The 13,332-nt window shown below is 44.5% G+C and overlaps 1 protein-coding gene across 1 annotated transcript in view; it reads right to left on the bottom strand.

Moving 5' to 3' along the window:
- LOC138513668 (protein mono-ADP-ribosyltransferase PARP12-like) overlaps positions 1-13,332 on the bottom strand; it is a 294,555-nt gene that overhangs the window by 71,270 nt on the left and 209,953 nt on the right. Inside the window, exon 7 of the mRNA XM_069628728.1 lies at positions 10,412-10,532. Within this exon, the coding sequence (XP_069484829.1) occupies positions 10,412-10,532 (121 nt within the window). The remainder of the gene's footprint in view (positions 1-10,411; positions 10,533-13,332) is intronic.

The raw sequence follows: 13,332 nt of genomic DNA, 5'->3' as shown, positions 1-13,332 counted from the left end.
ATGCAGTTCAGCATTTTGCAAAATAATTACTGGTCGGATTTCAACCAAACACACAAAAGCATGCTTTCTGACCCAAGACCCCGCTCCTGCCGCAAATTTGGTGAAAATCTATCCAGCCGTTCTGCCTGTAGCCGTGCGCAAAGGTTTTCCCCATTCAGCCTATAGGGAAAAAAACAAAATGTGGGACCCCCCCATAACTTTGTCCAACCCCCCCCGCACGAAACCTCGCCCAACTTGGCAAAACAATTCAGAGCCGACCATACACTTTGTTTGCAAAGTTTGGCGAGGACTCGTCCAGAGGGAGCAAAGTTATAAGCCGCCGAAAAAGTGCTCTTGCTTTGAGTTTAGCAACTTAACCATAACTACACGCCCGCTACCGCGGGCCGTGTAATGCACATTCCCCCTTAGGAGAAGATGTTCTGAAGGATTTCACTTTTGGCAACTTTCACTCCATTCTTTCCATGGACCCTCAAATCGTTTTGCTTTGTTTTTTAACCTGTTCTGACTTTTTGAGGGGAAGTAAAGCATTCAGCTTCACTCAACGATCCCCTCCCCCCACCCCCCACACCCCTGTTTGCAGTGCAATGGGGATCCTTTAGCATCACCCTAGCTTTTTACACTTGGGATTTTTGGTAACTTTTATATATGCCTAAAGACAAGCTGGTGGCAGCAGATATATTTGTATGTTTTCTTTATTTCGAGTGTGTGTTCACCAAGTATGGCTACTAAACATGGTAGATTGTTGCTTGTTCTTTGGCCCTATTATTGTTTGGACTTCTTTGTGCCTTGCCAGGTCAGGAAATCCCATATAAGGTCACGCTCTTGCCCCGTTGTCATCCCCAAAGGATAACATTGGGAACCCAATATCCTATCCTAATCTTCCATTCCACTGTCTTTTGGTCATAAAACCTGGGTAGTATTTCCTGAAAAAGGAGGACACAATTTACTTGCCTAGTAACCTTGTTGAAAATCTTCTTTCGAACAATCACAAACACAAGTCAAATTAGAAATAACTTTTAGGGAGAATTGTCATTTTAGTGTCAATTCCTCCCTCCTTAGAGACCCCAAGCTCTTTTGCTGGACTTTGGTACTTTTTTAATTTTAACCTTTGAGTGAGTGAGCCCCTTTTCTCTCTCCCCCAGGTGTTTTGATTTGATTTCTGTGTTTCTTTTGGTTTTGGAGTCTGACAAACTCCATAGGCATCTTATTTTTACATTGTGTCACACATTGTGTCACACAGCACCCTCAGTGCAGTGGCACAGGGAAGTCTTTCAGATTTCCCAAAAGTTTAAATACCTTCCCTTGGTTTAACTACTGTTGCCAAGAGCAGTGAAATGAAATTGACTTACATTTGCAACTTTCTAGACCCAGCACACACTATTTTACAATAGGGTTATGAGGGGTTACTTAGTATCCCCTTTGTCTAGTTTCTCAAGTAACATTTTTATGTTACCCTTTTTGTGTTTTTACCGCAGGCTGCAATTGCAGCCACAGTAAAGCACCCATGGGTGCCCATTTTGTCAAAATAGCCCCAGTCTTCCCCCACCCCTCCATTTCTTGTTGGAAAGGTCATTGTTGAGATTTACTCTGCGCGCCAAACCAGGTTTAGTCCCTTTGTTCGTTTTGTGTTTGGCGGGTTTCACTGCTGCAGCCCGCCACTGGCTCCAGCATGTCTGGCAGGGCAGGAAGGGAGGGAGGTTCCCGAAACTCCCTGCGCTTAATCTCCTAGGCGACAGAAATGCACACAAAGGTGATTGGCTGGCTGTCCTTGGAGGACAGCCACCCTGTTGTGTGAATGACAGCCTGGCTGTAAATGAATGGGAGAAACCTGCATAAAAGGCGAGGTCTTTAGCTTGGAAGGCAGAGTCGACCGGTGGACGAAGGAATCCGAAAAAAGAACTTGGAAGAGACGCCTGCTGCAACTCCTGGACCGTTGGTTTGCCCGGTAAAGCCCTGCTGCAGTGCTGAAGCTCCGAATTCGCCTCGACTGGAGAAGCCCAGCAGGGACGACTTGTCCCCTTGAGTTTGTGGGACCAATGAACCCCAAAGCGAACTCGTCTGGACATTCTCTCGGAGCTGGCTGTACTTCCATTGCTGCAGGAACCGATTGCCAGGGAGAGCAACACCAGAATCGAGTGTCGTTTTTAAGTCAGACCCGAGCTCCAGGAAGATGCTCCGGACTCCCATGAGGCAGGACTGACCAAGCCTAAGCCATCTCAACAGAGTGCTGGACTTCAGAAGGTATCCGAGAACCGCGGTGGTGCTATTGGCGAGAAGTTGAAACTGCAAAGTGCTGCTGATCTGAAGTTTGCCCATTGCTGCCGACGACCTCCGAACCGTAGTGCAGGAGTCCCCAGACGTCCTCCCTCTAGTCCCCACGACTGAGGCCCAGGAACATCAGGATCTGCCATACTACAACTAGAACAGAAGCCAGATGGAACCAACTTCGTCAGACCTAAGGTACTGGAAACTAAGGGGTACTTGTTGAGTAGCCATACTAGCTCTTAGTTGAGACTTGTCTTGGTTGCCTTTTGCAGGGTTGCTTGAAGCTTTGCCCCTCAGAAGCCTCCAAGCTTGTGGCCCTACAGTGATTTTGTTTTCTACAAGGATTTCTAGAACATTGTGCAGGACTTTTTGCTTACCTTCGAGAAGAACTTCAGCTCCCCTAGACTTTGCTCAAGTGACATTGGCTGTCCTGGCTCCCGGATAGACTCTTCTAGCCTCTGACTTTGTGTTTTAATCTGTCCCTCCAAAAAGTCTCACATTCTATACCTTGTGTAGCTGGGAAAGAGTTAATTTACATTGCATTAAGGGAGTTCAAATGTACTTGCCTGCTTAGGAATATTTGTGAACCATTGTGTTATTCCCTAACCTTTTCCTTTTGACACCAAATTCAGTATTGCTCTAAATGTGCCAGTGATATATCAATGTCCACAGTGTTTAAGTCACCTCAGGGTGTAGGAAGTGTGTGCCATCCCAAATGTGTATCTACTGGGTATCTACTGATTTAGTGAAATTGAGTGTGTGTATATATTGTATATTTTTGTGTTACATATTTGCTAGCTTCTGAAGAAGGCTTATTCAACTGACTGTTAAATAAATTAATAATTGTTTAATCAAAAAACCTTGCGTGTAAGTGTTTAATTGAATACCCATCAATGTGAATCTCTATGTCATAACCCTACAACTCACATTGACCCCTCTTGAGATAAGCCTGGCTGCTCGGTCACTCTACCAACGTGTGTAGTACATGCTTATCCCAAAGGTTGGGTTAACTATTGCCAAGAGGACAAGTCTGGTGCAGTCTCCCACAGGGTCCTGCAGACAATCTTGCCTAACACTTACCTACAGAGTCTACATTCTTGGGGGAAGCATTGTGGCTTTTGTGGACAAGGTCCCATTCTGCTTAGGAATTGCTCTGCTCAAGTAAGGAGAGTTCACTTGAGACTTGGTTCCATCTTTATTGCATTAATTCACTTACCTCATAAGTTGATTAAATCGTTTGAATGCATGTTAAGAACCTATGATGAATGTATTTATGTTTAATATTGCGTATTGTGAGATAATATATCCTGCTGGCCTCATTTTGTTTAGTGCGTGTAAAGCCGAGAATAAATATTTGTATTTTTATACATTGCTGTCTAAATTGAATTATTGTGTGCTTTACTGTGTAGAATCATTGTGGACGCCTGACCACACACCCACTCACCAGAGAATAGCCTTGACTGTTCTCCATGTTTACCATGATCGGGTTGTGGCAAACCTCTCAAGAGTTCCCTGTTCACAAAAACTAGGGTGGCCTCCTAAAGTCTGTCCGCCGGGCCAGATTCTAGAAATGCATCTTTAAAGAAGATGAAAAGCATTTCATCCAACACGTAAGTACTCCGATGCATAATGTTCAGTAAAACCACTTTAGACTAGACATCAAACAATTCCCTAGCACTTAGTAAGTCCAGCCCTGAAATGGTTTGGGACCTGGTGTCCATAAATCATCAGTTTCAAAAGGTACTCATTCAAGTAGGTTTACTAAGTGATTGGACAATGCCAGTGGTTATGAATCAAAGTTCCAAAAAGAAACCTAAAGTTCAGGTAAGTAGCTTTCTTAAATTAGCTACAGTAGGACAGGCCTAGGAGAGGATCCTAGATCACCACCAATCTAAGTAAGGAAAAAGGGATATGAGCAGGAGTTTGTGACCATGTAACCCTATGGAAGACAGGGGGTGGGGGGAGAAACCTATATGTTAACTTACCCCCCGTGGCACTAATTCCCCCAGAGAGCACACCTGAGCTTCGGGATTCCGTTAAGGACACATTTTTCTGTGCTTCATCCACTCCAGGGAGGTCCAGCGGTTGCAGCGCAGTGCTCATTTTCAGACGTGGGATTTAGTTTGGTCAGTTGCAGTGGTTGAATCTCAGTTCCAGGCACTTTCCAGTTGAACAACCTTACAGAGAACAGATGAAGACTTCTGCAGAGCAAGGGACCTCAGGACACCACCTGGGAGCAAAGAAGGCTGATTACAATGGGAGTCACCATGGTCAGGCATTGACAGGCGATCTTCAATTGACAAACAAGGAGCAGACCATGCATAGCTTCAGTTGATGCACAAATGCAGAAAACCTACGAGCAGGCATCTTGTAGTACGAGCTGAAGATACACCCATGTTCCAAGGATGCCCTTGGAATGGCAACGGCTGCAGTGAGGTAGCCCAGGAGTGGGCCGGTCACTCCACCAGTTGGTCCAGGCACACTTCTGAAGGCTTAAAATGCACAGATCCTCGAGCAGGGTTGAAGACTGGTTGTCCACCGGTCCATGGGGTGAAAGTGCACTGAGCAGGGTCTTCTTTAAATTAGGCAGATGAGCAGGGCTTCAGAAAGACTTTACTGGAGTTTCTACTGATAGGCTGCAGCAGGAGTCATTCTCAGGTTGTCAGTGGCTGCACTTCCTCGTAGGGGTCTTTGCTTCAACAATGATCTATAGCATGACTGCAGGAGTCCTCCGTTTAGCCAATATTTGGACTTGAAGCTCGCCCAGGTTCACCAATGGTAAGAGTCTGCACCATTGAAACAGGCAGTGGCTATCCAATCAGATTGGCACTGCACACACCATCTGAGCAACAGCAGACATTCAGGCACCAGGATGTGGAGTTGGACAGACAATTCCAGTCCCCACATCCAGTCTTCAGATGCAGGCCACACCTTAGCCCATGAAAGCAGCAACTTTCCCCGGGAAAGGGGATTCCATATAAGAGAATTCCGACAAAGGGCAGCAAGAAGGCCAAAGGACAGGCACTGCAATCTTAGCGTGCTAGCCAATCTTAGTAGCAATTTGCGGTAATTGCAAACGTGTAGGAGTAAAAAATACCCGCTCAGTCCATCCTGGACACATTGTATTTGTAATGCAAACATTACAAAGAAAAAAGATAAGCAGACAATGTATACTTACCACACTTCATTTTAGGGCAATCCATAAAGAGATACAAAGTCATTCTGGCTCAAGCCCCGATTCTCAACGAGGCGCAGTAATGTAAGCATGCTAAACAGCATGCTTCACTGCGCCTTTTCCTGGCGCCAAGGCAGCACACTTATTCTGAAGTGGGCCTGGGCATCATTGCAGAGCATGACAGTGCACTGTCTGCAATTGTTAGGAAGAATTCTCAGAAATGTGCCAATTCCCTCTACCTTAGATACCCCCAGTAGCTTTGCTGGGATTTTGAGGACTGATTCTTTTAACCTGGAGAGAGTGAGGCCCTTTCTCCCCACTCTTTCATGTAGTTTCATGTGATTTCTGAACTCTGTTTATCTTTTGGTTGTGGAGTCTGACAAACTCCATAGGCATCATCTTTTACATTGTGGCACACAGCACCTTTAGTGCAGCAACACAGGGAAGTCTCTTAGATTTCCCCAACGTTTAAATACCTTCTCGGGGATAAACTACTGTTTCCCAGAGCAGTGAAGTGACATTGACTTTACTTACATTTGAAACCTTCTAGACCCAGTACACACAATCTTACAATAGGGTGCTGGAGGGGTTACCTAGTATCCCCTTTTGTCTAACTTCTCATGTAACATTTTTATGTTACCCTTTCCTCACTGAATGGCTGGCAGCAGTGGTTTTGTTTTTACTACCGTGGTGTGCATTTACCGTGGGCTGCGTTCGCAGCTGCAGTAAAGCACCCAGGGGTGCCATTTTTGTGAAAATGGCCCCAGTCTTTTTGCCATTTCTTTGTGAAAAGGTCCTTCTTGAGATTTACTCTGCGCGCCAAACCAGGTTTGGTCCCTTTGTTTGTTTTGTCTTTGGCGGGATTCACGAGTGAAGTCCGCCTCTGACTCCTGGGTGTCTCGGGTCGGCAGGAAGAGAGGGAGGTGCCCAAAACTGCCTGTGCTTAGTCTCCTAGGAGACCGAAATGCACTCTGTAATGATTGGCTGGCTGACTGTCTGACAAAGACAGCCACCCTGCTGGGTGACTGACAGCTATGCTGGAATGAAAGGGAGAGAACTGTATAAAAGGTGAGTCTTTTGGCTTGGAAGGCAGAGTCAACCACTGGAGGAAGGAACCGAAGAAGAACTTGAAGAAGATGCCTGCTGTAACTCCTGGACCATTGATTTGCCCAGTGAAGCCCTGCTGCAGTGCCGAAATGCCAAGTTCGCATCGACAGAGAAGCCCCTGCAAGGACGACTTCTCCCCTTGAGTTGGTGGGACCAATCAACTCCAATGTAAGCCACCTGGACATCGATCTCGGAGTTGCTTAAATTTCCACAGAGTTTCTGCTGGAAACCGTAGAGCCAGGGAGAGGAACACCAGTTTGTGTGCTTTGGTTTTTACGTTGGCCAAGAGCTGCAGGAAGATCCTCCGGACTCCCAGGAAGCAGGACTGACCGAGCCTGAGCCCACTGAACAGAGTGCGGAACCCCAGAAGCAAGGAAAGTCCATCTCGAGAGCCAAGAACCGCAGTGTTGCTGTTTGCGGTAGACACGAGGAGCTGAAACACTGAACAGCCACTGAAAGTGAAGTTTGCCGGTTGCAAGTTTTGACCGTCCCAGTGAAGTGACATCCTCCCTCTTGTCCCCACGACTGAGGCCCAGGAACAGAGAGCTACACAGGAACAGAAGTCTTCTGCTACATCATTTCTTCATTTTAAAAGGTACTGTACAAAGTCTAAGAGAACTTACCACTCGCTGTAGAGTTGCTTGCATCTTCTACTACTCACAAGTTTAACAGCTAGTGGCCCTACATTGATTCATATTTTTCTTCAAAGACTTATGAAACATTGTGAAAAGACCCTTCTACTTACCTTCAAAGAAGTGCTTTAGCCCATATAGACTCTTACCTATTGACTTTGGCTTAGCCTGTTTTAACTGAATTACTCTTCCTGGGGGATCTGAAAATATTTGCCTGCTTAAGAAATATTTGTGGTATCTTGTTTGCTCTAATAAAGTTTTCCCTTTTTGCTTGCTCTTAAATCATTCTGAATGCCAACGGTAATACGTTAATGTCAACAGCACCTTAGTAATTGAAGTCATCTGTGTGTGTAGGTCTCTGGTGTCTGCCATCCCAAATGGGTATTTATGAGAGTGTATAATTTTGAAGTATAAATTGTGTGGTGTTTTATAGTGCTCCCTTCTGAAGAAGGCTTATATTAACTGACTGGTAAATAAATTAATAATTGTTTTATCAGGAAACCCTGTGTGCAAGTGTCTACTTGAATACTTGTAACTGTGAACCATTGTGTAACTCCCCTACAGCTCACATTGACCACTCTTGAGATAAGCCTGGCTACTCATCCACACTACCAACCTGTGTAGTACAGACTTATACCAAAGGTTGGGTTATTACTGCCAGAAGGTCAGCGTTGTTGTAGTGCACCCTAAGGGTACTGCATACAATCTTGCCTAACAGCAATCATTTTCTTTTCGGAGAAAAGGGTCAGATTGCAAGTCTCGGCAGAATCTTCATTATATTGCATGGTAATCACAATCTAACGAAAGTGCTGCAGAGAACACCACCTGATGATTTTAAGGAAGTGTTTTAAGCAGAGATGGGTTGGAACTGGGCGGGAATGGCCATAGCGATAAGCATGGGCAGTCAATGGGTGGCAGTGTATAAGCCGAGAAATTGATGTTTGCTGATCTCAGTAATGCATGTCACGTTTCTGCTGTACTGTGTGAAGAATAAAGATGCTGCCCAGTGCGTACCAGAGTTTACAAAATAAATCAACCTTTCTGACAAGCACTCTGGTCTCACACCTCCACAACAGCCATACAGACTGCCATCAAAGACAATTTCAGCCTGGCGCTATTGTGGAAGTGCGTCATCAGAATAGCCGAGCAAAGAAACATTTTGGGAAAATGCCAGTTGCTAGTTGGTTTCCAGCCAATCCTAGCAGCCAATGCATAGGTTCCAAAAGTGGTGCTTTCTGTGCACCCTCGGTCAAATGTGCATACTTCAGAATAGGAGTTAATTACCAAAAATGCCATAAAGCCTCTATACGACTTTTTTGTGGTAATTAACACCTTGTTGATAATCGGGCCCTGATAGTCTTATGGACTGATCAGCCTCCTCAATAAAAATTCAAAATGAACACAAATTAAGGGAAGTAAAGCAGAAGGCTTTACTTACCTCTTAAAAGTTAGGTCAGTAGGCAAATCAAGGCAAAAAGAAAAAAGGTGCCTCATAGAAGTCCTATGGGAGGAAAGCAGCAAAAATGAAAAACATCCAAAATGTTTCAAACAATGAGCCCAAGATGCTGGAGGGAATGTGGCGAGGTAGCCGACTATTGGCACATGTGATGGGGCTGCCCATACATAAGAGGAGGTCCTGGGGTGGATTAAAGAAATAGATGGCATACAAAGAGACACCGATCCCCACTTGATTCTGTTCGGTCTAGAGAAGAATGAAGACGACTGGATCAGACTGAAAGGACTGGTCCCACAGCTACTGCTAACGGCCTGTGCCTCACTGGTAATGAAATGGAAATCCAGAACAGTCCCAAGAAAAAAGGAATGGATTAAATTGGCAACCAACATCTGCACAATGGAAATGATCACAGCCTCTCTGCACAACAAAGCCTCGCAATGTGAGGCCCTATGGCTGGCCTTTCGAAACAAACACCTCCCAGCGACCACAGACTCCCAACCTGAGGAAGTTCCAAGGACCTAATGTAAGCCAGAAAACCTACAAATGGACATAAGATGGTTCAGACCCAGCAGTCGAGAAAACCCCACAGCAATAGAACTATGACCACTTTTACCCATACACAAAAAAACATGACTAAGATGTTCGCCCAACCAACGGGGGCAGGGGGTGGGTGAGGGTTATGTTTTGTTAATTGTTACAACTAAAGAATGGAGACGCATATAACAATGTTTCAAAGTATAAAAGGAACCAAAAACTCTGTTCTTTTAATGTAACCATGAGCTAGTAGTTATGTATTATGTAATGTGAATTCCTTTTGTTTAAAATCAATAAAACCAAATTAAAAAAAAAAAAACATTTCTAACAACTAAAAACAAAGTTTGAAAGGTATGGGGATCGACTCAAACTGTGGTTGAATGTATGGCTTTGCTGCCCTAAAGAAAAAAGGTTTCACATGATAAAAAGAGCTCCATATAGGTGTATGGATATATAAAAGGTGCCTTTTAATGACGTTTGCTTGGCTTTGCTAGTGTCATCCTCCTTTGTCCTACATCTTTTCCTTTACACATCTATACCCTCTATGTTGTGTCAGTGTACTGTTGCCTTCCATGTCTGTGTTGTGTCTTACTGCTTTTTGTTTCATTAACTCTTTCTTGTGCTATTATTCGCAACCAGTTAGTTGGGTGAATGCTCCAGTTTGATTTTCTGGTATCTTTGCCATGTTATAGAAGGTTTAGCTGCACCAATGTAAAAATACCTCAAATCGTTTGTATGCATTGTAGTATTTATCTTTATTGACTGTGCATAAAAGCATTAGTGTGGACGTTTTATGTAGTGCTATATTGGCTTCTGCATTTGTATAGTTCAGTGTTAAAAATAATAATTGGAAATAAATTTAAGTGTGGTTATTTTCACCAAACTCAAATAAGAATTTCCTGCTGTCACAGAGAATATGGCCAGACAAGGTAATAAAGGGTATTACAGAGCCATAAGGAACCGATATCCCAGCAATAAGAATAGAGTGGGAAATGCAGAACAATATGAATGCAAACCGAAACCAAGATAAATGCAAGTGCTATATTTTGCAATGAGAGATTCATCTCTTTGGTTTTGCTGAACTAATCATCCACAAAATATCCTAACAAATATTGTGATGCTCTCTCCAAAATTCCCCACTTGGCTGACCATTCTTCATTCATTGTTAATAGGGCCTTTGTGGAAAAGGAAGGCTTCATAGTACAGACCAGATATGTGTACTTCGTGGAGTAATTGTGGTACCTTTAAAACTGAGCTCGTACTCGTGCTTCCCCGCTTTGAACTGCACTGTTGAAGACCCATCTTCCAAGTATGCTTTTTCCAGGTCACTACTGCCGATAGTCGAGGCATGATGCAGCTGATCCTATTGAATAAAATAGGAAATACAAATAAATTAGAAATTTCAACAAGGTTGATATCAAGACAAGAGGGTCCATAGTCGGGTCTCCTTCAAGGTGGTCTTTACAGATGCAATTGGAGATACCCAGCTATCCCTGATTGACCCCTTCTCTAGAACGGACATTAAATGTAATCATTTTTGTAAATGTATCTTATTAGTCAGTGCCTCATATAGGGATGGCTTCCTGCCATGTGACCAGAAACGCGCCTTAGCTACTATCATGCATGAATATGGCTCAGAAACACGTCACGAATCTCAGGTTGTGTCACATGGGAGCCAGCTGACCTTTGGAACACCCATTGAAAGAAGAGTGTGCTGCCACAAATCTGAGAGGAACTGTTGCACATTGCTACATTTTTCATGCAATTACGATTGATGGCCTTACATCGTTATGGACAGAAAAGCCAGAAGGTTGTAGTGAGACCCTTCACAGCTGGACCATTGAGACTCAATTTGGTGTCCCCAAACGTCAACTCTCCACCCCTGTTCATGTTCATTGATATCTCCCAACACCATCGCCAACACATGAAGTGACTCAAACTGAAGAGCAGCACATGAGGTGTCCATTATTATAAAGATTTATAATGCTTTCCTAGATTCACGCTATGATTCCTTAAGTCCTCTAAGCCATTTGCATAACACGATATAGCAGTATTCCCTTTACACCACCGTGCATTCACACGATCAGAGTTTACACACACAAACACGTACACAAATACAAATACATATATATCTTGGATAGTATTAAAACAAAATGCTCTATCAATGCAGACAAAGATGCGCAGCATTATCGAAAGAGCAACTGAACACGTAAAAAAGTGTTTCAGGACACAGATTGTGTAGTACTATTGATGTGTCGGAAGAGATCAGAGAAAACCTTAACTGGCACTGTAAAATGGATTTCCAAAATCAGGCACTGTGGGAGGATTTTGGGAGCCCACCGTATTATGGTGAATAGGGAAGTGTAAGGGTTCAGAAGGAGGAGGCTCGTCCTCAGACAAGGTTTCTACACAAGTCCGATCTATGAAAGTCTCGTCAAAACAGGTTCACCCCTGTTCCTCCAAAACCATCAAGGACCACATGGACACCTTGGCTCCTACTCTGGCTGTTTTCTGCAACCACTCCTTCGCCACTGGAGTCTTACCCTCACCCCTGAAGCACTCCCTTGTGCACTATCTTCATAAGAAACCCTCTGTTAGGGAGAATTCTCAAAGTGTGCTCATTTCTCTCTACCTTAGAGACCCCCAGCTCATTTGCTGAACTTTGGGACTGTGTACTTTTTAATTCTGTTTGTTTTCTGTGTTTATTTTCTTTGGTTATGGAGTTTTAAACAACTCCATAGGCATCATTTTCTTTAGTTGTGTCACACATCACCCTCAGTGCAGTGGCACAGGGAAGCATTTCAGGATGTCCCAAGGTTTAAATACCTTCTCTGGGATAAACTACGGTTTCCCAGAGAATTTAAGGTTAAATTGACTTTACTAGTCTTTTTAAATTCCTAGACCCAGCACACACTATCTACCTATAGAGTGCTGGAGGGGCTACCTAGTATCCCATGTGTCTAGAAACTCATGTAGCAGTCAAATTCTACCCTTTTCAATCGAAATGGCTGGTGGCAGTGATTTTTCCCGACTGCTAACACCGGTCGCAAAAAATCACGGGAGCCATGTTTTTGAAGATGGCGCCTGAAGCCACTTTGTTTAAACAGGTCCCAGTCTTCTTTTTTAGCAATTTCTTTTTGGAAAGGTCCTTCTAGTGTTTGTCTCTGCATGCCAAACCAGGTTTGGTCCCTTTGTTTCTATGACTTTGGCGGGCTTTATGACTGAAGACCACCTCTGGTGTCTGAGTGTCTGGGGTGGGCAGGAAGTGAAGAAGGTGCCCGAAACTCCCTGTGCTTAGTCTCCTAGGAGACCCAAATGTACTCTGGCGCGATTGGCTGTTTGACTGTCCGGCAAGGACAGCCACCCTGCTGGGTGAGTGGCAGCTAGGCTGGAATGAATGGGAGAAAACTGTTTAAAAGGAGAGTCTCTTGGACTGGAAAGCAGAGTCGACCACTGGAACGAAAGAACCAAAGACGAGCTGGAAGAGGACCGCTGCTGCAACTCCTGGGCCATTGGTGTGCCCAGTGAAGCCCTGCTGCAGGTCCGAATTGCCAAGTTCACCTCAACAGAGAAGCCCCTTCAAGGACGACATCTTCCTTTGAGATGGTGGGACCAATCGACTCGTAAGCCACCTCGATACCATTCTCGAAGCTGGTTAGGATTAACCAGGGGGAAGGACACCAGCTTGTGTGCTTGAATTACAGCTACTGAAAATGAAGGGACTCAATTTTGTCAGCGTTTTCCGACGATCCCGTGCAGTGCAGGAGTCCCCCGACGTCCTCCCTCTTGTCCCCACGATTGAGGCTCAGGAACAGTGAGATCTGCAGGAACTGCCAGGAACCAACGTCTTTCAGCTGCATCTTTTGCTTCATACTCTCAGGATAGCTCAGCGGCAACGTGCTCGCCTTGGGAGCAAGGCGACACGAAGCAACATAGGTTCGATTCCCGGGTCCGCGCTTAGAAACCTCTGTATATTAAGTGCCTTATAAATAGCTTATCATATACTACGGTACTGTGCAAACCCGATTGAGAGAACGCCTCTCTCACTGTGAAAGTTCTTGAAACTTTCCCAACTTGCAGGCCTAATCAGCTTGTGGCCCCAAGTATGATTCTTTTTTGTACAAACTACTTCTGAGAACTTTCGCAAAGACTTTACTGTTTAC

The sequence above is a fragment of the Ambystoma mexicanum genome, chromosome 12, assembly GCF_040938575.1.
Source record: "Ambystoma mexicanum isolate Mex_15411 chromosome 12, UKY_AmexF1_1, whole genome shotgun sequence".
Taxonomy (NCBI): domain Eukaryota; kingdom Metazoa; phylum Chordata; class Amphibia; order Caudata; family Ambystomatidae; genus Ambystoma; species Ambystoma mexicanum.
This window is presented reverse-complemented; position numbering and strand designations above follow the sequence as displayed.